The following is a 27,954-nucleotide window of genomic DNA, read 5'->3' as shown; positions in this document are numbered from 1 at the left end:
TTGGTCCCCGACCTGCTAAATGCACGTAAAATTCAACAGAGCACTACATACAAAGAACCCATTCATTGCAAAGCTGCCCTAGATTCTGTACCTAGCACACTATCAAATGTTTGCAAAATAGTATAATTCTATCAGGTAAAAATGTAGTTAATGGGTACGAGTTCGCTCACCAGCACCAGTCTCAGACCTCCTGTCGAAGTATTACAGGTTACTACTATTGGCCTCGGGAGGGCGTCCTATTACGAAATCGTCGCCGTTGAGGGCTCTGCCTGATTTTTAACCCCTTGACTTTAAGTTGATAGTTCAGTATTAAAGCAGGTAGTCCCACAGGAACATCTGACTTTTCGCATCTGAGTCAGATACTGACGTATTCCTACCAAATTTGAACACTGAAGGCCTATTACATTCGAGGATTAATTTTAGGGACGGCGGCAAGAACTAGCTAAAATGTACTGAGAAATCGTGCCCACAATGAGTTGGGAGAACAAACAGGTGACGCCTTGTGGCGCACTTCAAAAACTTTGCACAGGAAAAACAACATGCAAAAACCCAAAATTCATATATTTCGGTGCATTTATAAAATGGACTTCCAGAAAAAGCCCTTTTTAAATCACAGATATGTGATTATCATTAGGGATTTTCTTTTTTGTTGAAAAGACGGTCGTTTCAAGCCATGGAAAAATTATCTTCGGTTTCATCCGCGTAAAATAACAGCCATTGATTGGGAGCGAATTCGGACAGTTTCTGTCTCTAATAATTCATACATTTCTTCACGTAGCACTTAATCCTACTCCAAAATGGCTTCAGCCATTACAGAAAGACAACTACATCAAGACTCATCCACGTGACGCGAGTAAAAGGAAAGGAGAAGCTAACAGGACCAACACCATTAATCACCAAAGAACAAACAAAAACAAGCAAACAAAAATACATATACAAAAAAGACAAACAATCAAGTAGGAAATCATGCTCTCACCAAACGTTTTATTATAGAAGTAACACTGCACTTTTAACCTTTATGACACTTGACGGGATGGGCCCTTAATAGCTGCAACCATAATTATGGAGTAATCTGATCTCGTACACTTTAAAATAGCTGCGTAATAAAAATTGCCATTCTTCAGAGGAAGAGATACAACAAACAGGAAATAATCAATTTTAGGAGAACTTTGGATTTTCGGGGACGTAGAATACGTCGACAAATTGAAGCTCTGAAATCAAAATTTGTCAGGATGCATTAATTTAAAATCAGTTCGTTAAATTTAGGGTCAAGTGAAGTTTCAGTTCTGATAGGTTCAATCTAACATAACAGGTGCTTGGATCATTCTACTTTAAACAAGCGGGCAATGTATCTACACTTTCCAACTGATAGACTATAGGACTATGTTTTTTATCATCATTTAATCACTACGAATCATGTTTCATTGTTTCAATGGACAGTTTAAATCTCGCTTGGTTGTGCAATAAAGTAACGGTGGAGACAGCACGTGCGTTTTTTCCGGCAAACAAGGCGAATCTAAGGGTTTGTTGTTAGAGCGGGAACGATATCGACACATGTTAATCCCGCGTTTTAATCTTTCAAAAATAACTGTTTATAAAAACCCTCCACCCACAAAAGTTATCAAACAGTAGAACCCTTTCACCAAACAAACCACATGCATTAATCAATCATACGTGTATTCGTGTGCCCTTCAAACATTTTCACAAGTTAACGGTGCTTATTGTTTTGTACGTGTTTGTGATCACACAATGTATAGAGTGTGTGTGATATCGACTAAAACTTGCACTTCAAAACTTCTACAAGGTTGATGTAGCCACTTCTAAATTAACGTTATTACGAAACTACATACGCTATGAAGCCATTGATTCAATTTGGAAAGTACGCTGAGTATGATACATTTTGTTTGTCTGTTCAGTTGCCTTGTTATTGAAATCGGCCATGTTTGTCATGCGCACTCGAAAACCGGAACACCGAAATGACTTGTTGGGAAGTATCCGAGCCGATTCTTAATAGTATCTTACTTGGTTGGCGTTGAAGAAAAAATTGCCAATATATTTGTTGGCTTCTTCGTCGTATGGCCCTCCCCAGTTGACGACCACGACGTACAGGTTCTCCTTGCTAGTCATGGGATCTGTCAGGACAGTATTGCTCGGGAGTTGGTCGCCATTGTGAGCGATGTTGTTCACACCAACCTGTGTGAGAAAGGCAAGGCATTGACAAGTAATGACTGGATTCACGATTAATAGGCCAGTGTTCAGTCTCCATGATCTAGACAGTGCGTTGTGGCTATTTCGTCTTGACATTTTATTTTTTGCACTGATTCCCAAACCTTTTATTTGTGACAAATATCTTTAGGAAGCACATTCAATTCTTCGCGCACTCATTGAGTAGATTTATCCTCGTCCCCAGTGTCAACACCTCCGTATGTGCGTGATAACAGCTTTTGTCCATTAATTTCTTTCGGCAGTGTTACCTCCCCTCCAGGGTAATGAGGCGGGCTGATAACTTTCCTAGATTTTGCACAGGAAGTACAGAGTTTGCAAACAGTTGGGAGTCGCTCCATTCTTGATCTCGTCAAAATGCATTTATTTAATGCAACGCAGCACGCGAACAAAGCAATGTTAAACTTTAATATCTAACGGTCAATCGAGTTCTGTCTACACTGGGTCCAAAATCTATAGGTCATTCAACATGAAGAAATTGTGCCGCTACCAGAACCCTGTAAACGGCGATAGGAAGGAGCCAGTGTCTGATAGGAAATTCCAGTTACCATCGTCGCTAGAGGGCGTTAGATGCGAGGGTAAAAAAAGAAGGAACCAGTGGCCGGTTCGATTCTGGACTTACGTCGCACGGAAGTGTTTTACACATGTACTGTGCGAAACTACTCTCCCCGTCCACTGATGTGATAGTCGAAGCCACGGCGAAAATGTGCGTCTCTGTGTTGCCACACCAGGTGAAGCTGATGAGAGCCTCCTCCAGGTAGCCAAGGGAGACGGAAGGGAACGTCAACACCGACTCGGTCAGGATCACTGGTTTCCTGGAGAGCTCCTTGACTGATGCACCCAGGTTAGAAGGTGCATGGCGACGCGCTGGTAAATTGGCCTTGACGTAAGAAGCTGCTTCGGTACCCTAAAGATTTAAAGAGGCAAAAAATAATGGTATTTCTGCCACCTGTCACCTTTTGGCGGGGTGTGAGTTTACTGAGAGGCAGCTGTGGTCAAACAGAAATGCTTAAACATGAAAGATAAAAAATGAGTCTGTGCCATAAGACGACAATCCTCGGCTTATTCACAAGTTGAAAAACTTGAATTGAAAGTAAGGCAATCCAAATGTTTTTTTTTTACAAATTTGGGACTGTGGGAACGAAGATGCATGCAAAGGGTGGTAAGATAGATTTCTACCCTCGTGCTCTAAGGGGTAGTTCCAAATTTTGGATAAATTAACACGTCACCCTTTGGGCTGAAATAAAAAAAATATCTTGCAAAGTGAAACAAACCTGCAGTACCACTGCAAGATAATCAGGTAACCGTCTCGTTAGAGTGCTCAATAAATCCAATGGATTCGGGGACCAGGATCTTCAGTGACCACTTCTTGATTAGAAGCCCATGTTAACTTTGAGCCAAGTTGTCATCGCATTAAGAGGTAGGAGAAAACATGGCCTTTCAAAGTGCGCGTTTAAGTTTACCTCATCGTAGAACTCCGCATTCAAGGTGAAGGCGATACCAGACACAGAGCCTGCAGTGGCTATGATAATAATATCATACTTGTTGGGCCAGGATTCGATCAGACAGTTAGGGGTCGCGTAGCCGTTCGAGTCCTTGTTGCTGCACAATACACCTTCCTGCCTCAGCAACAGATATTTTTGATTTGAAAAGATATAAGTATAGATTCAAAGGCACCGTTGGATTTAACCTTTAAAAAAGACAAAAAGATTGCCAAATAAGTCTTTCATAATATGGGGGGAAACGTAAACAAATGTTCACACTGAAGCTGCCAATAGCGGGATTTGAACCTGCGACCCTGTGTTGTGACTTTAAACTTAATACGATAGATGGCTGACGACTGGCGCCCCTTGACAAAGATATAGTGTATGACAAAATGAGAATTATATAACAAAATGTGTGAGTAGTTGAGTTGGTAGACGACCCGTACAGCTTTCGGGAGATCACATGTTCATATCCTGTTCTATTCTTAGGTCGAGTTCGGGCGGTCTGTTCTTGACACGGGTTTCTTGTTCTCGCGCTCGAACGGCGGGAACACGACTCAAGAACACTGATCTCGGAACAGGATCACACACCACCTCCTCGTCAGGGTTTTACAGGAACACACGGAAAAACCAGTGAGATTTGGATTTTTGAACAGCTGCAAAAAGTGGAGAGGTGGCTTCCAAAGCCATAGACCATGTAGACAATGGGAAGTTTTGCAAAATTAACATTAATTATTTTCCCAAACGCAGAAATGAATGTTCCTATTTATATAGAAAAGAATTCAACCCATCCAAACCTTAACTCTCAAGTAACGTACATGGACGCCGCCATGTTGCGTGTTGTTTGTTTCTTCTCGGTGTTCGAGCGGTCGACCCACGAACAACAAATTGAACTGTTCGTGAACATACGGGAACAAGCCGCCTTAGTGTCTTTGCTGATGTCAACAATACCCAAATCAGTAAACAAGGCCGCTTATTCCCTTACAACAACCATCCCCAAAGGAAAGAAAAAAAAAAGACACAAAAATATAAGGCAGGAAAACCCAAACCCAACTAATCAACAAAAGAAAAAAAACAAAAGCAGCCACCGTGAAAACAAACAAATAATTAATAACAAATAACGTTTTAAAGAAGCTAAAACATTTTTTGGGAAAACGCCTATTTGGATTACTTTTAAAAAACAAAGATGACAAAAAAAATCAAGTTGCCATGACGTTTTGTAACAACTTGAGGTTGCTGATTGATGCACCCAATCTGTCATGAAAATAAAACCGTTCTCATTTGACATTATCTTGGATTACTCAGTTAGTAGCTTTACTGTAAGTAGTGGGATGAAGCATTTTAACCGAAATTCGTGGAGGAACTCACCTGATAGTTGGAATCGATAACGAAGTACTCCACCACCCCTTTGACGGGTTCCCAGCCAGGGTTGTTGTTGAGGAGTACAGTGACGTTCACGGCGTCCCCGACCGATTGACCGCAAAGCCGTCCGATGAATACCCTGCTCTCGTCCTGTTGGAAAGTCTGGACATCCACGGTGCTGTACCTGGAGATAGTGGAAACAGCCAGCTGGCTCGAGGTGGCCACAGCTGGAAGCAAAGCACACCTGGGGGCGTTTCAAAGCGTTACTCTCTAAATTATTATTTAAAGAGTGACATGGCAACGATATCGATTGCAGTGAAACCTCGCTAGCTGCCACGAAACTTCCATGGAAATTGACTCAATCAATGTAATATCAAAATTTCACTCAAATTCTCTGCTGGGAGTTGTTCTTTTCAAAACTATTCAATCGAAATGTAGAACAATTTTCAGTGTACATCACATTTCACTCTCTGGAAATCGATAATGTTTTTGCCTTGGTCTTACATTGTGGACACCGATGAGTCTCTGGAGTACCAATCAACCCACCAACAAATACACAATATACGATAAATAGTTTTCTTTATTTTCTGAAATGCGGCCTTAGGAGAAACTAACTTAGAAACTCAGACTGAAGAAACTTACCGCTACCCCCGTGTTTAAGCCGCATCAGATGTTCTTCCCACTAAAAGCAAACAAAATCAATATGCAAATTGTATCCCTCTGAAATATTTATTCCATACTGTATTCTACAACATTAGCCGTAGATTGGGGGCCTGGGAACTGCCTCTCAAGATAGAAAAATAAGTTACGAAATTAATATTAAAACTACAAACCAAAACTTTCTTGTTGAGTTAGCATGAATATGTTAATGTACAAGTACAATCTCAGTGTAGAAAGTGTGAAATAGATGCTACAGAATCAAAATACATGTAATAAAGACATTAATCGTTCAGGCTTTGAATTAAATGAATACGTTGCATTTTAAACGAGAGAAATATTTTCACTGAGCCCGTATCTCAAGTCACAAAACCTGCTTATCTCTGTTGTCTGTAGTAAAACAGACAACACGGTCTACAGTTGGACCATTCCGCTCTAGAGAGCGAGCATTATCAGAGTCGCGTAGTCAGCTAGCAAGTCGCCCTTTCAATATCGCGCGCTTGCGTTCAAAGTTCGCAGTAGTTCGTTTCACTTGCAGATGTTTGTTACGAGCGGTTTGGTGGTGCACGTACCCACGGCCTTTCTAGTGGTAGTTGTGAGTGTCGGTCAGGCTAAATTCACGAAAATATTATGAAATAACGGAAAGCACAGTGGGTAACAGCTTTCAGCTGAGATTCGCGAATATTCCAGTCGCAGTCCTCTGAGAATACGTTCACAGGGACCTAGCCCGCAGAAAATCCCCCCAGATTCCCACATTTGTCATGAGTTTGCCAGTAATCATGTTACTGCTACATTAGCGTATCTTTCATCAATTAAAGAATTTTGCTTTTTTAATACCTGATAGCCACGGAGAGACATTGCAGAGCATGTCACCATCTGACCAAGCAGAAAGCAGCAAGAGGCAAACACAGTCAGCGCATTCATTTTGGCAGTTGTCGGATGGGCTTGTTCGGCGAAAAACGCAGCGTTACCTCGGCGTCATGGAAGCTGGAGCAAGTAGAATGCCCAACCAGCGGAGGGGCCTCGTCGTTTAAAGCTTCGTTCTGGCCCCCACAACTCCGCCTTGAATTTGAATTACTGTACGACAGGCCTGGTTTGCCACTGATCAACAAACGTGACCTGGATGGTGTGATGTTTGAAATTTGGCCAATCACGGACTAAGGGCCAGTAAGGCTATATGAGACAAGAATGGATACCTCAGTGAATCCAAACCACACGTGAAGAGTGTAGGGTCGTAATGGGTTGGCACCGCTACGTCATTTGGGGTTCACGTGACATTGTAAAGAGAGTCTGTACTGAAAATTAACCAATCAGAGTTGTAGTTTGCGAAACAAAAAGTTTCACCGTGGAGAGTAGGCAATCGTAACATGATAAGCAAATAAAACCGTTCTAGTATAAAACGGGCACGGTGTAAATACCAACCACAAAACGATTTAACGAGGACACGCTATTTTGGTTCACCAGTCTTTACTTGGCCAAGCCTCTATGCAACAGAACATCAGCTACTTGGGGCTGGAAATAATATACGCCCCTGTGGACATGCGTGCTATTACATCCTGGCTGTGGCCAGCGATTGGGAAACGCCCCCCGGCCCCATCTCCTCAAAGCTTCAGGTTCTGAATCGCGCATGCGCGATACAAGGCCTCGTCGGTTCAATAAGCCCACAGACATGTCTGTGATTAATTAAGCCCCGCCTGTATGGACTTTTGACCAATCACAGCTGTACTTCAGACAAGCATGTATGCACCAGGTAACAATTACCTGTTCCAGGTGACAAACAAGTCTGGTACTACCACAGTCACGTGTGTGTCGTATACCGAGGAGCACGGTTTATGGCATTGAGACGCCCAAGAGTGGCCCCAATGTGCGCATCGAGCAGGCCTCTTTTTGACCTGCACTTTCGAATGACAAACCACATCTCTAGCTCTACAAGCAAAAACCATGAAGACTTTAGCTTCTGCGGTATACATGTACATGACTGTATATATGTTCAACGCGAATATCTGTAGAAGGAAACTTCAGATTTCCAACTGTTGGAGCACCACGTAACACATACATTTAGGGTTGCATATTTCATTATTTTACATACATACAGTACATAGGGTTACATACATTTCTGCTGCAGAAAATGGGAAAATTCGGTAATACGCCTTTTGGCCTTCAGAGCAGAGGAAGTGAATTTTTTCAATAAGTTGACCTCCAACGCCAGAGGTCAAATAACAGCACACACTGCAAAACCCGGGTGTTAAAATCAACACTTTTGGGTGTTATCAGATGACCACTCCATAGGGTGTTACTTTAACACTGATGATGTTACTTTGCACACCTATGAGTGTTACAGTGCACTAGAAGGTGTTACAAGTAACACCAAATAACACCAAAATTTTACACCAGTGAATAGTGTTGGTGTAGTCTTCTGATAACACCGCGGGTGTTAAATTTAACACCCCAGTTTTTGCAGTGCACTGACCAGCCAGGTACTTTAAGTTCGTGTCCAAAAATCTCCAGGGCCCCATTTCATTAAGTCATCAGAGACACATTTTACTTATGTGAAAGGATGTACATGTATGTGCTAAGCAAACCAGGTAACGGGCCAGACTGTCTGGCATTGGGTATCGTTTCTTTCCCCATGGCTCACTCGCTACACAGTATTCTCTGCCCAAAGATCACTCTCATTAACATGGACGGTTGGCGTTTGCAGAGAAATTACCCATTCGTTGGTTTTGATTTTACCCCAATTTTGTTGGAAATATACAGTCGTCCAATTAATCTTGAGAAGGGTTGTATTTTCATTCAGTAGACCTAATACTTATATCGTTATCTGGTATTGTGGTAGCTACTTTTGGCTTTTGAATTATCCTTTTACTGAAGGACAGCCATAGTTTGAGCAGCCACTTTTGTAGGAAAAACACAACTACGATGTAATCAGAGAAGACCTGTTGAGGTATTTCGGTATTTCAAATTGGTAGGGTATCAAGGGTATCTACGTCTGTAAGCATGCATCCCGATGTTTCGGGGTGCATGCTTACAGACGTAGACAAGGACGGCTGAATGGATGGACAACATAGGGCTCAGTTTGAAAGCTTTTTGGTCACATTTATCCACCGTGGGGAGCTGGGGGTGACGTTTCCGCCCCCTTTGTGGGACATACACCATTGATTGTCGTGTGTGAGAGCATATCGTTCCGTCTAGCCTACAGCATTCACTCTGTGATTGCGTGGACTTGGGAACAATGTCCTTCTCCTATATCTGCAATGTCACGAACATCCATGATTGATTATAGATGTCGCATGGCGCCAGTGAATTGTCAAACATTCATGATTGATTACAGGTGCTGCATGCATGCATGAGATTGATGAATCGTAAGTTCTTGGTGTCTGAAATTTTGTAAGCTTGGTGGGTCTTTTCTTTGCAAAACGGTATTTTTGACGCCTGCGTGGGTGTAGCGACAGACGTACTTGTTCGAAACTGTAAGACTCCAAGAACCGATGAATACATCCTGATTTTCTCTACAAAGGAGACAATTAATAATGGATGCGAAACCTCATTTTGCTAATGACCTACAAACGGTAGAAAGGTAGGGGGGAGTAATCGGTTCAAGGTCAGAAAAGGGTGCGTGACTCTGGTTCTTCCAAATACACTTCATCAGGAGTTGAAGACGGCACCGTTCCCTCCAACGACGAGTGTACATGTACATGTATTTAGGAAAGGCTGAGAGTTGCGGACTGACACCACGGTCAAAAGAAATTCTCAGACACTCTAAACTTTTGGCCGTTAAATAAGTAGGTTTCAGAAACTTTATGAGCCATAAGGGTAAAGTTTATCCGAGGATAAAATGGTAAAAATGCCACATAGAATAGGCATCTTACCTCATGAAGAACATGAGATGACGAACAAGAACAGTTCACAGCTCTGACGATTGGGACACTTGACATCCTGAAAATGCCGCAGAGCTCGGCATAATTACAGTTCAATAATTGTCTTTGTTACAGGCAACAGCAACTTTTCGGTGTTTTTGGCAAATCCATAATTTTATGAACTTGTCAAAACCTTTTTTATTCTAAATGAAGCACTGATGACTTCTGTGGAAGCGTTGTATTAACACACATCTTATAGTTACATATTAAAATACATCTTACAGTTTCCTTTTTGTTTCTAGGATCACAAGGTATGAAAGCATATAGGTCAGCGCATAATGAGGTTTGTCTCCGTAATCCGGCGAGGTTTTAAACACAGGTGCAGACGCATGTACAAACGAACGACATATGCGAACACATTACAGTAAACTGAATTTCTTGCTCTAAACAAAAATTTCCACCACATCGTTGATAATAACAACCAGTTCTTTCTTAAATTTGTTTTAAATGAGAATACGCTAACCAACGACACCTGCGATCGAAGCTTCCCTTTCAAATTATAGCCTAAAACCGACAGAAGACGCCATTTCTTTTCGATCTGATTTGTGTGAATGTTTCCACGAAACAGACATTAAGATTTCACAAAGAGTTAGGAGTGTTCAACCAATGGAAAAGAAAAAAAAGTTTCATTGGCCTTGAATACAAAAATAAAGTTGAAGGGCTGTCGTCAGAGCTGATGAGTGATGACTTCTCCCACAAAAAAGGCTATAACACACTTTCCGTTGTCCCCCAAAAAAACATTCTAGTAAGTGGTTCTAGTCGGCAGATTTCGAACAGAAGGTCGGCAGAAAAGTTTTCTGCCGAGACACTAATACATGTAATTGTTATCGATATACAAGGCCCGGTGTCATAAAAGACAATTTTAAAAATCATTGTGGACTAAAAATAAAAATCAATAGGGAAACTCATTCCTGAGAGCCGCGCATTTTCAGTTGTTGTCATTTTTCCTACAATAAGTTACGGCTGATGGGCCAGGGCGACCCATCACGAGACCAATGAAACTTGCGTCCCATGCGTTATTTAACCTCGCCGAATAAAAGCGTGTACACTGTACATGTACAAAAACGGAAAAAAACCTGGGTTTTTCCACTGTGGACACAGATGTGCGCCTTGTCCGTTTGTAGACCCATTCAAGGAGACGTTTTTCTGCGATGGCGACATGGGCGCGCGTTCTTAAACTTGGCGTTCGTGTGATTACGGCAAGATACAACCACTGCTCTCAATAATTCTAATATAGAGATCAGTTGACACAACATCCTATCCGGTTCGTGACTTCGTCACAAAGGTGGACGCGCCACGACTTGCAGGCTCCCAATGGACGACCGCTTAAATTGCGCGTCAACTCCAGGTTCCACGGTTCCATGTAAACGGCGACCAGTGCATGTAACTCTATATGCAGTGCTTGCGCAGTGGGCGTGGTTTAAACTGAAGTAACGTCACACGAACCGGATTGATCGAACAGGAATGTAACGCGCGCGTACCACCTAAACTGTTCACGTGGATACACATGTTCTTTAATTTTATTACGACTTTCACCATCCAGAACGGCTCGAGTTAACCCTAACCCTCCTCAATCCTCCAACAGGTGAAGGATTGAGGAGGGTTAGGGTTAAACGTACTTTTGTGATGAAAACATCAAGTCTCACAGACCACTGGAAATACATGCAAAATTTCTTTATGTTAAATAAAACAAACTCTGCGTGACTTACATGATGATGACTCGCGAAGTAAAAACATCAGGTCGACAGCAACATATTTTCTTTTATTAAAATCTTTTGAATGTTCAAAGCTGTAGGCTTACGTATGTACATAAACACAGACCTGAATTCTGTCATCGCCATGGACGGATATTGTCACAGCATTCACGCACAAATACATGTACATGCACCTGCATGCAAATGTACGTCCATAACAAACCCTGCTACATCCTGTATGCTTACACCCCAAAACACCCATTTGAAATACATTTATGCTTATTATCGAACGACACTTTCCACGAATTTTTTTCGATATTTACACATTTGGACAAAAGCACTTTCAACTTGTTAGACGCAACTATTTTTATAACAAAATATGGGTGTCACACAATGGGGAACCACGCTTTCGGAGCGTTTTAAGACATACAAATGTTTATGACTGAATGATGTATCCTCTCCTACAACTCCGCCTGTCAAAAAATGTAACACCCAAACCACAGAACTGCGAAATCGTTAGAGAAGACCGACAACAAACCTTCGCGCTGGCAAAACAGCCCGGCAGAAATTCTTGGCTCAAATTTACTTCCCATAAATCTTGGTTTTTTTTTTTTTATAAATGCCACGATTGGGAATAGAACTACACTTTGCAAAGTAAATGTTCTAGTCATGTCTCAATTCTTACAGATTAATAAAATGTACATGTGATCATTTTAACACTACAGTATATACACAATAGAGGCAACAGAACTGGGCAAAACTTTTAATTCCATGGGAGAGAAGCTGAGAGGTGATGGACAAGTCTGGTGCCCTGGTGACTCAATGTCAGTTCTGCTTGGGGAAGGAGCATTCGTTGAGGGCTCTACTTGCCCTTCTTCTTGCGGGCGCGGACCTTGTGTTTCTTGGTCTTGGAGTCCACTAGTGTTTGGGCCTGCTTCTTGAGTTGGCTCCTTGTGATGATGTCTTCATCATCGCCGCTTTCATCATCATCTGCACGTTCAAAAATGTATTGTCAATTTTCGTCTGACAATTCAGTTCATGTAGATGATGCTCTCATTATGTAATATATTGCATTTAAAAGAATGAAAATATATAACTGAGCAAATTGGGTCTTTTGAAATTGGTTGAAGCATTAAAGGCAAGTTAACAGCACCTACCATCATATGCAGTGTCTCTTGAGATGGCAGCAAGCTTGATTCGTGTGTTGTATTGAGGCATTTGGCCCTCGATACCCACATGGAACTGGAAGAAATTGTGTCAAGTCAGAGAAGAGAGTAAGAGAAATGACAGCATTTCTAAAAAAAAACATGGAAGAAAAATCAGATGCTAGATAGTTTGAGGCAACACTGCCCTGCAGATTTCACCAAATTGCCGATAACTGATAAATTGGACAAAACGTTTTACCTCCTCTTCTTCCATTTGCTGGAGAGTCTCGTCCACGTCTTGCCCATCGAGGTCCTCCATCAATTTCAGGAGCTTCTCCTCACAGGTCGACAGGAGGTCCAAGACAAACTCATCAGATGTTGGAGATAGCTGAGCCTGGGGAACGTGACCTTTGCTCTGCGGGAAAAAAATGAACAGATCACAGTCACTGACACGTCATTGGTTGTTTGCAAAGAAAGGCACTGAGTTTGTTGTGACAGAAAAAATTTGTCCTTGAATACTGAGTTTTCTAGGGTATCTGATTGACTGCTCTACAAACAGTTAGCAGAACATTATTTCAATCATTTGAAATCAAACTTAAAACAGATTTGGCAGAATCAAAGAATAGCGAACTATTGACGTACAGCTTTGAGGTGCTGCAGTTTGTCAGCTAGATGCTCCACTCCTGACTTGACGTTGACCAGGATCTTACTGGACTTGTCCAGTTTGTCTTGGGAGGTCGTCCTTCGGTCCTCCTCGTTCTTCAAGTGGGCCTGGAATTGCTCCAGCATCCTCTGTCCACTGTGACAAAAGAAAGAGCCAATTTAATTACAGAATTATCTTTCCCATTGGACAGTGTAAACCAAGTTCTCTTGTAAAGTTTTGAATAGAATTCTATGGGTTCACAGAGTTAGGAATTATCAATTATTTCTTCAAAGTAACAGCCAGTGTACACTTTTTTTGTCAGTTGTTGCAAGTAACGACAGACCGTCATCATTTTTCATGCATACCATGTCGAGTACATTTTGTTACTAACTGTGAACAGTAGAATGGGGGGGGGGGTTGCTAACTCACCTAGATAATCTCGCCTCCCCTGAGTACTTCATCTCCTCAAACTCTCGCTGTAGCTTGGCCTTCTCCTCTTTGAGACGATTCACCTGCTTCTCCCCGCTGTCCTTGAGATCCTCGAGGTGCTTTGTGGTTTCTTCTTGCGACTCGAACCGCAACACAACCTCCTAGTGCAGCAATGAGAGGTTGGCCATCAGTTCAAGTTTTCTTGCATTTCAATTGTGACTCAAACAGGTTCTAAGGTGTCTTTGTTTAAATGTGAAGACTTCTGTCCACATAAGAAATTTGATCTCGCAATTCGAAGCCGATAAAAATCAGCTTCAAATGCCAAGCTGGTACAAGAGTGATTTAGTACATGTATTTGATACAGCCACTTGGATACTGATGTGTTTGAGACTTTGCATTTTATGCCCAGTACAGTAATCGCTAGGTACCCGCTAGGTATGTAGGGATGGTAGAAAGCACCCAGTTGACAGCGTCTGAGGACAATTAAGTGACTAACCTGGAGGTCACTGACCCCTGTTGCATCCTTGATGGCAAGGAAGGCTTCCTCGTAGGAGCCAATCTTCTTCTCCTGTTCCTCTCCACTGATCAACTGCTTCTGCTCAGCAGTGAGCTCATCGTGCTGGATGGAAGCTCGGTGAAGCTGTGGTAAGATGAAAAGACGTTGCAATCAGTGAAAAGCTAACTGGTTTAGGGGCTTTCAATTCCCGGCAACTGGTTTCAGTTCTTGAATTATAATCCTTGAAAGCTAAAGTACTTTTACTCATGCTCTTTGTGAGACAAAAATGGTCATTCTTTGACCTCATGGAATTAATTATTCATGAAAACTTCCAAATACGCATTAACATAATTTCTGATCAATCAGATTGCTGTTTTGGCAGACACTTGATTTATACTTCCAGACTCGTGTGAATTTCATGCCTTGGAAGGCCGAAGGCAGACAGCTTCATTTGGTGCTGATGTCCAAACAATTGATATAGGCGCCGAGTCTGCTGAGATCAAGTTGAAGATGTTCACAAGCCAGGTCACCCTGGACAGTGAGGCTTGCAATTTTATGAAAGCAAAAGATCCTCGAAGACAAGACTAGACTAGACTAGACAAGACACTTACCCGTCTCTCCACTCTCTCAGCGTGGGCTTTTTTCTCTTCGGCTTGCTTCCTGAGGTCAGTCAGGGCTTCCTCTCGTTCTCGTTTCTCACGGTAGACGGTCTCCTCATGCTTGGCGAGCTCGGCCTGCATACAACCAATTAGAGATGGGGACATCTTGAATTAGAACTTGATTGTTCCTTATTACCTTGGTGCTCATATAACCTAAAAATGAGTTGCTCTCCCTGTGTGGTTACTATAAAGTGAATAATTTTACATATTTTGGGAAATTGATGCAGATATGATACATCTCAACCATTAACAGACAGAAAATCTCACACTCAACAGATTACATTTTTCTGGGCAACCTTTGATTCATGACGTATGTTTGATTTCAGGTTTAATTTTTCAAATTAAGGTTATTTTAAGATAGTGAAAGAAAAATTAAAACCTTTACAGATCTAATCCTTACACATTGGTTTAATTTTTAAAAGCTCTTTCGTGATTAGGCTAGAAAGCTGTTGTTGCTAATTATGAAGGGTCTTGCCAGCACTCTGAACATCACTCACCTTGGCTTGGTCACGGGAGATCTGGGCGTCGCGGTTCATAGTCTGCAGGTCTTTCAGCTCTTGCTTCTGCTTCTCGATCTCCGCCTCCATATCATCCAGGTCATTGCCAAAGGTCAGGCTGTCCTTGACCATCTGGTCCTTGATGGCCAGGTAGGTGCGGTTGATGTGCTCCGCCTCGTGTAGCTTCAAGAGGGCCTTGTCCAGACGGTTCTCTAGTGAGCGCAAGGTCTGTTTTTTTTAATGAATGGACAGACAGATGATGAAAACAAACACCTACCATCTCAACGAAGACAGAAGCTACAGGCTCATGAAATTACAAAAAGGTAGGTAAGACATGGGAATCCTCAACTGACCATTGCTTCCTCCGAGGTGCCCGCATCCATGGCCTCTGCATCCGAGGCATCTTTCCTCATCTGGGCCAACTGTGTCTCCAGCTCAGTCAGTTTCTTCTGCATCTTCATTGTCTGGGCATTCTCGTAATTCAATCGCTTCTTGGCCTCGCACACCTTCTGGTCCATGTTGAGTATCGCTTCCTGTTGTGACAGAGATGTTTAAGAAACAATGAAAGCAACTGCTAGGCTTGATGATGCACCATCAAAAATGGAAACACAGTGTTAACTACCCATTTTTTGTAAGCAGGTGCTTTGGTTAGTAGAAAGTAGGCTTGTTGTTTAAACTTGTCAAATGTACCAATAAATCCCCACAAAATGAGTTTGAAGGAATTTTGGCAATTTTTTTTTCCACTGCATTAAAAAAAGTATGTCATTCTAAATTTGAGATTAGATGAATTTAAAACCAATAACTGAGTTTCTGACTTGAATTACCTTTCCTGATTTGCCTCTGAGGGAAGCCCTCTCAACATTGCGGTCCTTGAAGGCTGTGTTGATGACCCTCTCATCCCCAGCCTTGCTGTCGGCTAGACGCTTGTGCAGCATCTTGTTCTCCTTGCGTAGTTTGCTGATGGTCTCTCGGTTTTGGTTGATTGTCCATTGCGAGCTCTCGTAGTATGCTTTACGATCACCATCTGGTTGTGCAAAATAATTAGTTGATGGTCACAGGTGAATAAACTCAGGAAATGAAATTCGTGCAACATTCTTTTTCTAACATATCCAAGAACTTATTTCATTACAAGTTTGTGCAAGTGCTTAGTTTTTCCAACAATGAACTACAGTAATCCTGCTGAAGGTTCTCTCATCGATATACATCTGTTGTAAAACCAAAAATGGATGGGCCTAGGCCTAAGCCTTACTCATTTGACCAGAGGAAACTTTATCTTTGTTCATATTGTATGCAGACCACTTTTTTAAGGAAACTATGAAAAGATGAGTGGGCATAATGGATGAATGAGAATAGCCTTTAAGGCGTAATCTGAAAGTTAACTTGCAGGACTTGGTTCATTCATTTCTTTCTTTCTTTTTCCACATAACTATAGGTATGTACAAAAGATATAACAAGAAGGATGAATGTGGATGGAGTCCCTCAGAAGCAGTGCTTGTCGAGTAGGAAGCCCAATTAGGAATAATACACATCATTACAACAACACAGTGATTACAACATTAAACTAGACACTAAGAAAACAGTAGGACTAGGCTCTAACCCTGTAAGACATACAAACGGAATATAATTAAGCAGAATTTATATAGGCCTAGGGCCTACCCAGTTAATAAGTTAGCCTTATATTTTTGTTTGAATATTTGTAGATTCCATGAGGCTCCTATCCTTTACAGAGACGTGTAGAGAATTCCATAGCTTAGGACCCTCATTAGGCTCATGCTTGATTGTATTTTGTGTAAGAGTGGTGCAGGCAAAGGACACAGTGGGGCGTAGGCCTAGGCCCAATAATTTGTGGAAAACACTTCTGTACGTACAAACATGTTTTATAAATTGACAATGAATAAATTCCAGCCGAGTTACAGGCCAGTCATGGGCACATTGAGTAAAAATGAGATCTACATGTATCTCACACAAGTAAACAGGTAGGTTAATATAACTGGGAGTAAGTCCTACATGTCCTAGGATAGGAAGTACCAAACATTAAATATCAATACGAGCATGACGACAAGGCCTGAATCAGTAAAATGAACAAAATCGTACTCACCCAGCAAAGCTATTTTACGAGTGATTTCTGAAATCTGCTCCGTTATCGGAGCATTACTCTGGTTTTTGCCAGTAACTGGCATTTTGGTTCACTAACCGTCTTCCAAAGTCAATAATTAAGACAGGTTTTGGCGTTCCCAACTCGTGATGAGCAGCAACTCAAGCCACAAAAAATCTTCACGTTCTTTGTGCGCAAAGCAGAAGTTGCCTACTGCGCAAAATCAGAATAGGCGTTTGTTTACGTATACACTTGGTCCATAGCAACTACTGTCAATGTCATTTCCATTAGCTAAGTGAACGAAACGGTTCGATTTTCATCAGTAATCAGTTTGACTTGATTAAAAACCTATTTGCACGCAAAATTTACAATACAAATGTCATTTTTAACATTTTAACAGATTTTCAGAGGAAATCGAGCATTATTCTTCAAGAGGGCGTTTTTCATGTGGACCACACACACGAGGGCGCTGCTCACTAATTATATGCAAAACAGGCATCATTGTTACCGCGCCGAACTGTCAACAAAAGTTTACTTTGAGGATGTAGATGCATAGCGCAACTTCCAAAGAGGACCAAAAAAACCTCTCAAACATCTCCGCGGTGAGTGGATTTTGAGGGAGACAATGACTGAAAAGACCAACAACGAGAAGTCTAGTCCAGTGGAAGCTACAGCAATGGCCAAGCAGATCCGTGAGCAGCACGAGAGCAGCGGGTCCGTGCTGTTCCGGCCGCGGAAGACGGGGAGCGGTGGGTATTTTACCGAGCGCTTGGCCAGCATCTACGAGGTGGACTATTCCCCGAAGACCGTCAAGCCATCACAGCCTCGACCATGCTCCGTCACCAGGAGAAATAACCCACATCCATCTCACGTAAGCTTCTTTCTTAAATAGGCCTACAGTAGGCCTATATGTAAGAATCATGCACTTGTTACACTTGCATGTACACATCGTGCTGGTGCCTACTCCCAGATTAAAGAGTAGGCCTACCGCCGAGGTGATTGATACGAAATCGCGATTCACTTTGTATCAACTAGCTTTATGTTGAAACCAGAAACTTACAAAACTCATGTTTAAGTCACAGTTAACCCACTGTGACCATTATGCTATATTGCAGCTTCATCAGTTCTGAATAGCTTATTATTATATAAATCATCTTTGGTGCAAAAAGCCGATTTCTGCATGCGCGCGTATACATATTTGTTTGTTGTACTGTATTTTGTCCTCGTTCTAACAATTTAAGAATGGAAATGGAATTTCCTCTATGACACTCTTTATTGTAAACGCCAAGAAGGGCCCACTCTTTTCGAAAATGAAACGAAAAAAAAAATTAACAGCTCTACCTGTGACCTCTCACATCATTTTGAACCAAACTAAATAGGATCAACTGGAACCTGCGTTGCGCGCGGAGGTAGGCCTGTAACGTTTTAAAGCCAATGCCAAAGCTAAACTTGATTCCAATGAATTATCAAATTGCAAAAAAGGCTAGAAACGGCTGTGCTCACTTGAGTAAAATGTACGCAGCAACGAGGGGCGTACACGATGCCATGCCGTCCATCCCCAGCCCAGCCATCTGATGCATGGCCAAGTTACAGACATCATACACCACTGTTTACAATGGTTATTTGTTTATTGTCAGATCAGCAGCGTCGTCTTGTGTAAACTCGTGTTCTGTATTACAACCCCTTTAAATATACATTGCATATAATGAATATTTGATTAAACGGATTTACTATGGGGTTAATAGACGGCAATGGCACTGCCTCTTGATTGTGGCCAAGCTGTTTTACGAGATGAAATAAACTTCCTATACTGAAATGCATCTTTGTAGGAGGCAAAGACACTTTTTTTCCATGCAATCCTGATAACATAATACCAGAACCGAATTACTTCAAGGACATGGGACGTATAGTAGGTAACAGATACAGTTTTTCATGGCTATAAAGCAATTTAGGAGGCAAGTCACTTCTCACGTAAATCATGCAAGAATGACGATAATGATGGCGCCATATAACAGGCCGGGGAAGGAGAGGGCTAGGAATCGTGGGGATTATGCAACAAGACTTTTGGAGGATGGCAACGTGACAGCGGGATACGGGACTGGTGTGCAGCAATACTGATTCGTGCATTATCGGTCTCCGTAACAGTGGTCAAAACTTTAGGACACCTGGACTTAATCAAATCCATTCAACTAGATACTCCCGAAAGTTGTACACAAAAAGGACTCAAACTATGTACGTAAAACTCCAGATGCCAGGACGCTTCCAACGAAAACCATCTCAGTCGATATCATGCGACCATGATGCAACCATTTTAAAAGGCCAAGAGTTAACTGACATAAAAACAAATTTGGTCACTGAGTAGGGGGGAGGATCAATTTTGATGCACTCTAAGAAAGAAAACAAAACGTCTTGAAAAATGAACAGATATCTGTACCCTGTATAAAAACCTACAGACGATAAAAACATCCAATCAGAACAACAGTTTCATGACGAAATGAAAAAAAAACCAACATAATAAAACGAAAAAAAAATACAGACATTTCAATACATTCAATGAATGCAGAGCACTATAGTTATCCAATATCGACGCTGATAAAGGCGAATAAACACGAATTTGCAACCCACTGACCAAATCATTATTTTTATTAATATAAGGTTCCTGAAATGTCATTTTATATTTTTGACGAACTGCTCATTAGTTCATTTAAATTGCGTGCAGAAAACGGGCGCGAATATTTTTCTTTTTAGTATACTTGAGATGCGACCAATTTGCATTTTGTAATACCAGTAATAAGAATAAATCTCAAGTTTTACAGTCCTAGCCAATCAATGTACAGGAGTCATAATTTAAAATGCCTTCGATAACTTTTAGGAATAAAAACATTCCGTGACAACGTTTTGAAATTTTAAGTTAAAACATCCAAAGTTACACGGAGCATAATTTTATGCGGGACTGTAGTAAAGTGAGGGGCCACTGACCACCGTAACAAAGAAAAACAAGAATAAGTAGCGAATAAAGAATCACTGAAGTTCGATCGACTGCATCTGCTCGAATTCAAGGATTGTTCCCCTCGCTTCAATGCACCCATGACCCCACGGAGTGCATGCCCTTCATTCACCGCCGACCCGGGCCAACGCACCGTACCCGTACCCCTAGCAACGGGACCACAATTACCCACCGACTCGAACAGCTGGATCACATTGAACGTTACGTACGTGCGCGTGCCTTGATACGACTACATGGTTTAGAGCTTCGAATCAAAAGCTTCAACTAGGTGTGCGAAAAAAGTCCGTTTTTGACACAGAATGTGACCACTTTTGTGGATTTGCTTTTGGACTGAGTGACTGCAAACTTGACTGACGGGTGTAATGGCTACCGCGCCCGAACCGGTAGGTGGTGTAATCTTTGTAGATTACCAAGTTATCAGCTGTTGACCGTGGGGTCGTGTGCTGTCTTCTTTTGGTTGATCATCGATCATCCATCTTGCACGAATTGGGACATGCTAGATATTGAACAAAATTATACTGTTTTTGATGCGTGTGATATATGCATGGGAACATGTTAAAGAAATCAACATTACACCTCGTGATTGATTTATACAAAAGAATTAACGTGTCTTTAAATTGTGACTTCTGTTACCGATGTTCTTTTTGCTAATAAATACAAAATCAGTTTGGGAAAACAGGAAAGTCAAGGTTTTCATCAATAACCCAACTCTGCATGAATTTTCAAGAAACAGGACAATATAATAATAAGTGAAAATCAACAAAAATAAATCACATTTATGCAATTTTAGTTCCTTTCTTGGAAGGCATTTACTACCACAAAAACACACAAACAAAATAAATATCTGACAAAACCCATTTTTGAAACTCAAATTAAAACAAATGTTGACAACAACCGAAGAACATTAAAAAGTACAACATAAATAAAACAAAGCCAAAGCACACAACATGAAGAGGATTTACTGTTCACTGTAAGTCTTCCATTAAAGTCTGGGCGTATTTTGCCAAATACATGTACATTTACAATATATATGCAATCGGATGTTGAAATTAACTCGTAATTTCCATTATTTGTCTTTGATCTACTCCGTCAGGTCGCTAAAACAAGGATGGATATTTAAAATGCACGGTATTCAGTTTTCACGCTTTGATATGATTCTATTGTGCTGTATGAACTTTGCACATTTGCTATCAGATTAATAAATTATAAATGGCAGTGTTGGAAAGGATACATTGATACGGTTTTTGTGAGTGTCAAGTAACACTCATGACGGACAAACCGGTGAAGTGCAACATAACAAAAGATCTGTGAACTTTGGGACTTGAGGTCTTTCTGTTCTGGATAAATCATGTCAATAATTTCCTCAATCCAGCTGAATAAGTGGAGAGGTGTATTTCATTACTTGGAGGGGTTGAGATAGAAACCCTTTTCATTTCCAAACAAAATAATTATGAGCAATGACATCTCTGGTATTGTTTAAGAAAGTGCCCCAAAGAACATGCCGGAGCAGAAATCGTCATTTCATAGATAAAATAAAACAGAGAATTTGCTCCCTCACCCCTTCAAAAAAAAACAAAACAAAAAAAACATATAAAAAAAAACACACAGAGTTTGACATTTCAATAATGTAGGAATCAAAATGGAGAAAAATAGTTGCTGCATTCAATTACAACCTCCAGTCTGTTTATACACAGAGAGAAGAGTGTTCTTTGAGCCTGTAAACCAGACTACGCTTCAAAAGTTGAGTGTAAATATTTGTATGTTTGTACAGACGGGCCCCAGGCGGGGCTCACCTGACAGTCAGGGAGTACACTGTACAAGTAGTCAGCTACCATTGTGATATATAAACAGAATTAAGTGGGTGGGAACCATGACAACTGGTGTACAGTGAACCAGTGGCTTGTTGTGGTCTGGTTCCTAAGACACCGAGTGGACAGAACAATTCAAGGCTAAATAAAACCCCAAAGTTGGGAGGGTTGTGACTAATCAACTCCAATCCAGCCAATACTGCAATGATTTGTTATCAGAATGGTGCAAAATACTGCATCTACATAACATTTTCGCCAAAACGTGTCACAGAATTTGGTTGAAGTCAATCTGACCTGCAATTACATTCCTCAAATACACTTTAATCTGGCAGGCACATACATGTTCCTGAAAAACCTTGACATTTACTGTGAAATTTACTCACAGAAAACTACAAGGATTTGCAGTGAACCAGAATGCTCTCTTTTCATAGTGGCACACAATAGAGTACCGAAGTGTGACGGCACTGTGAACCAGAAAGTGCAGTGCAAACGAATGGAGTACGCGCACGTGTTGGTTCATGCGCTCATGCCTTTTACACACTAAATGTGCGCGTGACGTATTCACCTCGGTACTCTATAGGACTTCAGATCAAATACAAGACAATATTCAACTGATTATCTGGGATTCCAAAAAGGCTGTGAAGTAGCTGAGTAGATGTGGATCATATCCCGTCCCAACCTCAAGTTGTTTGTTTGCTGACAGACTTTTCCTGGGTATGCAACAGGCAAACTGGACAATAGCAGGATTTACTGTCGCTTTCCAAAAGCTGTTTCCGCAGCTGGTACCGATGTAAAGATGTAAATGTACAGCACGGATTATCCCTCTTTTGTTGCTCATGAACTGACAAGCAGAAACCATAATCCATGTCCCTCGCAGGATAAAGTTTACCCACACCGGTATAGACTGGTTCTCTGTCTGCGAGTACATGTACTTACACTACAGGGCTAATGCCTTTTACTTCGAACAAATTTTACAAAGCAACTGTAACTCTGACGTATGACCTTTTCTTTGAACTAGATGTTCATGAACTGGAAGGTACCTACACGTTTAATAGTGGACGATCCTTCCTACCAGCAGCAGCAGGAGAGGCTACTGTTGGACAGCAAGCAGCGCTTCTATGAAGACATCAATGGTGAACGGAAATGTATGTACATGTACCTAAATACATGTAGATACATGTATGCTGTCCAACCTATATTGAACTGTTCACTATAAACATACTTTATTTTAGACGGATTGGGCGATATGATTTAGACAGTACCTTCTAATCTGTCTTCCAATCGATCTTCAAAGTCAACTGGTGAACAATTTAAATTGGTGAAAAATCATTATTCTGCACTAAAGGTTACGTGTTAACACGGCCATTAAATAAAAAAAAAGCAGCCGTGGAGATGCCATTGAGATGTCAGCAATGCAGAACCTCCATTTGACTAATGCAGGATGACACTGATCGGCCAAATCTTCTCCTAGGTTTTTGGCTCCAAATTCATAATTACTCCTATTATGTATCCAAACTCAACTTTTGACATGCATATCTTACAGACACAAGCACCAGCGGCAATGATGTCCTGAAGGAAGTGGGCAAGCTGCGTGGGATGAGCCCGTCCCTCCTGCCGTCTCGTCGGATGGCACGCACCTCCACCACCCACCACGTGCCTCCCTACGGCATGCTCAAACACTCCCGGGAGAAGGACATGGAGGAAGAGTTGAAGCAAGCGTCAGCTGCCGGCAACAAGGCTCCCACACCTGGAGGCGAGTACCTGGAAGATGTGAAAGATGCATGAGACGTTGAATTTTATAGGAGGGATGTTTTCTTTGCATGTTGTAACATTTCTTTGGTTTGTTCCTCAAACAGTTCCCAAGTTACCTGCTGTGCCCCGATCGCCGATGAAACAAGCAGGGAACTCAGACTTCAATACCCAGGTAAATGAAACAAGTCAAATCCCGATTAGATGTAGATGTGGATCATATCCCGTCCCAACCTCAAGTCGTTTGTTTGCTGACAGACTTTTCCTGGGTATGCAACAGGCAAACTGGACAATAGCAGGATTTACTGTCGCTTTCCAAAAGCTGTTTCCGCAGCTGGTACAGCTGGTAAATGAAACAAGTCAAATCCCCATAGAAAACTCGCATTGGACTCAAACCAACCACCTGGGGCCAATTTCATAAAGCTGCTTAAGCTCAGAATTTGCTCAAGCACGAAAAAACCTTGCTTAATAAACGGAAGTTACCAGCTCAAATTTATGTGATTGTCATGCTGACCAAAATACAGGTAAATACCATTCCAAAGCAATATACATGTACATCACAAGGCTGGCAACCTGATTTGTCAAGCAAGGTTTTTCACACTTAAACAATATTTCTTTGCTTAAGCAGTGCCATGAAATTTGCCCGAATGCTGGTTAGTCATGTGTTAGTGAGGGTAGATGCCATATTCACTCAACCAGAGAGGTTGCTTTGTATCTCAAAAAGCACAGGTACATGTAGTGCAATAACTCAATCAGTGACATACAGTGACAAGTTGATTTTGTAACTAGATAACAGCAGCAAACAAGTTATAAATTAAAGGCAAAGCAGAATCTGAAAAGTCTGCCAGGAGCAAAGTCAAGGTCTTTGCTGATTGCAACGTGGGAAGGTGCTGACAAACATACACAGCGGTAACTCTGGGAGCCCATTTACAAAAGGCTTCTTTCAGTATAGGGTACATGTACCATGGTCCAGTGGTTATGGACCCTGAAACATATTAGGTGTGTGGGGGCTTGATCCCGAACAACTTGTAATCCTATGGCTTTGTTCCTGATCTTCTCCATCATGGAATGTAAATGATTATCTTTAATCATTCTAGTTTAATGAAGACTTGCAGGGACAAACAGTGATTCCATTTGATTCTGGTAATTAGTTAGGGAATGAATATGTGCTTGGCTGGACCGGATAAGACCAGCTCGGGAGAATGGACGGGACTCATGCTCCAGGCAGGCGAGGGCATTATCAGCATTCTGTCTCCTGAGCAAGGTCTTAAACGTTAGTCTAAGACTAGTCAAGCACATGTTAATTCCCATTCATAAATACATGTACCTTTTTATTTAGAGAGCCAAAAGAAGTGTTTATATGATGGATTTTGAACGATTTCATTCTACAATTTCACCTTCTTTTTCTTGAACACCCCCATCCATTTTATGATATATTCCTTTTGCAAACTGTCCAATAGAATCTCCTGATGTATTGTTTAGTACGCGCGTGTCACGTTCTGTGTGCTTCGTTGTACGCAGATTCTTGACCAATAGGGATGGAGTAAACTGTCTCGTATCCAGGTGTGAGAACGTTTTTTTTAATGGAGCGAGCATCATCACTTCTCAGCGGGCATTATCAAATGTAAATGCACGCTCAAGTTGCGCGTTGTTAAATATCGAGAGTGTCTGAGGTATTTATGAATTCTGAATAAAATTGGGAAACGGAATATTTTAGAGGACGATGATCTTAACACTGCTGCATATGGCCTGGTTAACAGAAGTAATATTTGTGAATTGATTTGAGACATCTGTATCTTTTTTGGCTTGACTTGTAAGCAAAAGTTTTTCCAGTAGCACAATGTCGAATTTGAAAACTTTTTGTTCCATTCTCTTTTTCAGCTGTCACGTAATCTCAAGCCCAGGGCCCTGCCTGCAGCCCAGAACTGGTTGAAAACGGCTGGGATAAGTGACACTAAGATCATCAGCAATGCCATGACAGCGGCTGACCTGGACAGGACACTTGGCCACACCCTCCAGCCTGACGCCAAGAAGGCTGTGGAGAACTGGCTTCAAACTGCCAATGAGAGAGGTATTTGCCCTTCACTGACATAAATGCATCACACTGGATGCTTTCAGAAAGCTTTCGAGAATGACTGTCTTGGCTCACTTGGGTTGCATTCAAACCCAGGATCCTTTGCATCCTGCATTCGCGAATACTGTATCTGATGTTGATAAATACAAAGTACTCTCTTTTCCAGCACCTTCAACCAAACATGTGTTCATCGCTTGCAAATAACTGCTTTGTTCTCAGATCGAGAGGTGGCCATTGAGTTTTTCGGTTCACTGGCCGGTAGCAAGCTGATGGGCGCTAAGAAAGTGATCTCTGACCACCAGATCCATGCCGATGACAAAGGCCAGGGGACCTGCAAGATCTGTGATGGGACGAGACTACAACAGGTCATGGATGCCCTCAAGAAGTAAGTTAAGTCAGTGCATGTCAGCCCAATTAATCCTCTCTCATAGTCCCTCTAGACACCCTCCCTTATCCAATTAAGTCAAACAGCGAGGGAAGCCTGCTGGTAATGGCACAGAGAGCTGCAAGAAGCAGAACTATTGGCGCTTTTGGGGGTTTTGAGCAATGTTTTGATGGCACAGGTCAAGTAGCAGTGGTTGAAATCTACCTTCCCCAGTCCTACAAAATCTAAATATCCTAGTGACCTTGGAGGGGTCTGAAAGAGTTCAGTTTAAGATCTTAGAACTGTGGAGATTTGATTCAATTTTGATTTGAAGTTACATTAAAAATACATGTAATAAGCTATGTACAAATTTAATTATTTGACTTAAGCAATTCTTGGAAAATGGCAAAAGTGACATGCAAATTAATCAAGTTCTACATGAAAATGTAATGAAATAAAACAGTGCATGTACATATAAGAAACAGGATGTGTCTTGGCAGAGTATAAATTTCTTAGAGAAAAAAAGAATTTCACATACCACAGGACCGTTAACAAAACTACATTTAGGGCCAAATACCGGACAGTTTACTAAATACCCAATTTCTTGTTTCTCTCAATTTTAGAGGGAAACCTGTGGCCTCGGTCACCTTAAAGAAGGACAGCAAGCGGCCAGGTCAGGTAGACCGGCGCCTGCAGCTGCTCACCCCATACACCCGCAGCCACAAGGATGAGTACCAGACCTGGCATCACCTGCCTGTCTTCAAGCACACAGGGCCTGTCTCTAACACCATTGCCTTGTTCACCCGCCCCCATCGACCCATCCCCAGACACTTCACCATCCACCCCGAGTGGGAATAGGGATAGATCTCCATATAATGTTTAGTTTTAAACAGTTTTCATAACCACTTAATAAAAAAATAAATGTTTTACTGCCCGGGAGTAACCTCATCTTTCTAACTGCATGAATTACAAGATATTTTGGGGAATAAAGAAAATTAAATCATTTCATTTGCCATCAAATGCAAGTATGCTAGCTAATGATATAGAATGCTTACAGAAAATCATTTACTCAGTACTCAAAATTATATTTGTGACGGAAACACTGCACTAGGGAAATAATCTGGATGTACTTTTCAACTTTTTACTAACCTTGTTGTAAGAAGAAGACCAGATCGTTTTGGCAGAGGATACTTTTTAAAGGAAACATTACTTTTGTCTATTTTTTAGTCTTGTAGATAGCTGCTGGCATGCTTGTGGTACACATGCTTGTGGGTTTTTGCTATTGCAAGTTCTACAATGATTTTATTTAATTTTCAGCTCTTATATCTCTCTTGCAAAACTTTTTTCCAGTTAATAAAAGAAATAGTGAGATGATTTGTCCCTAAACATGAACTGGCTTATCTCAACATCATCATTCATCACTCCTGTCACGTTTTAGGCCTCTGAAGTGGTTCTGCTTGGGGCAGTTCATTTAGAATTGCCATTTTTTCTGGCTTGTTTTTGAGTTTGTAAAAAAAGCTTCTGCACAATAAATACTTAACCCACTACGCCGTTCTTTGTCTAGTACCCTTGGTCTTTTATTCTGGAAAAAGTACGATTCACAGCCTAACCCTTTCCTTGTACATTTTCTGAGAATTTATTCTGGATGACA

General features: G+C 41.4%; 3 protein-coding genes across 4 annotated transcripts; 1 reads left to right on the top strand and 2 right to left on the bottom strand.

Annotated features, from left to right (window-relative positions):
• Positions 1-957: 957 nt before the first annotated feature.
• Positions 958-6,871, bottom strand: LOC110975837 (uncharacterized). Its single transcript, XM_022228670.2, has 6 exons — positions 6,564-6,871; positions 5,712-5,751; positions 5,076-5,296; positions 3,687-3,842; positions 2,846-3,130; positions 958-2,193 (listed from the first exon to the last, which is right to left on the bottom strand). The coding sequence occupies exons 1-6, from the start codon at positions 6,648-6,650 to the stop codon at positions 2,008-2,010; spliced, it is 975 nt and encodes a 324-aa protein (XP_022084362.2). The 5' UTR covers positions 6,651-6,871; the 3' UTR covers positions 958-2,007.
• Positions 6,872-11,384: 4,513 nt separating this feature from the next.
• Positions 11,385-17,520, bottom strand: LOC110975737 (outer dynein arm-docking complex subunit 3-like). The gene is made up of 11 exons (XM_022228483.2): positions 17,305-17,520; positions 16,031-16,230; positions 15,560-15,739; positions 15,207-15,434; positions 14,662-14,784; positions 14,051-14,194; positions 13,555-13,715; positions 13,125-13,281; positions 12,742-12,897; positions 12,495-12,579; positions 11,385-12,327 (listed from the first exon to the last, which is right to left on the bottom strand). Exons 1-11 carry the CDS (start codon positions 17,384-17,386, stop codon positions 12,200-12,202), a joined length of 1,644 nt encoding a protein of 547 aa, XP_022084175.1. The 5' UTR covers positions 17,387-17,520; the 3' UTR covers positions 11,385-12,199.
• Positions 17,521-17,625: 105 nt separating this feature from the next.
• LOC110975738 (uncharacterized) lies at positions 17,626-27,850 on the top strand. Of its 2 annotated transcripts, none has more exons than XM_022228485.2 (7): positions 17,626-18,172; positions 23,135-23,261; positions 23,660-23,869; positions 23,973-24,040; positions 25,747-25,936; positions 26,159-26,324; positions 26,927-27,850. In XM_022228485.2, exons 1-7 carry the CDS (start codon positions 17,927-17,929, stop codon positions 27,159-27,161), a joined length of 1,242 nt encoding a protein of 413 aa, XP_022084177.2. In that variant the 5' UTR covers positions 17,626-17,926; the 3' UTR covers positions 27,162-27,850. The 2 variants fall into 2 exon arrangements, with proteins under 2 accessions (XP_022084177.2, XP_086999301.1); XM_087143175.1 differs by lacking the exon at positions 17,626-18,172 and adding an exon at positions 20,468-20,691.
• Positions 27,851-27,954: the final 104 nt, after the last annotated feature.

Source organism: Acanthaster planci, linkage group LG11 (assembly GCF_054643075.1).
Source record: "Acanthaster planci isolate LZ-2023a linkage group LG11, COTS_SCS, whole genome shotgun sequence".
NCBI lineage: Eukaryota > Metazoa > Echinodermata > Asteroidea > Valvatida > Acanthasteridae > Acanthaster > Acanthaster planci.
The sequence above is the reverse complement of the archived record's forward strand: the minus strand, read 5'-3'. Positions and strand labels throughout refer to the sequence as shown.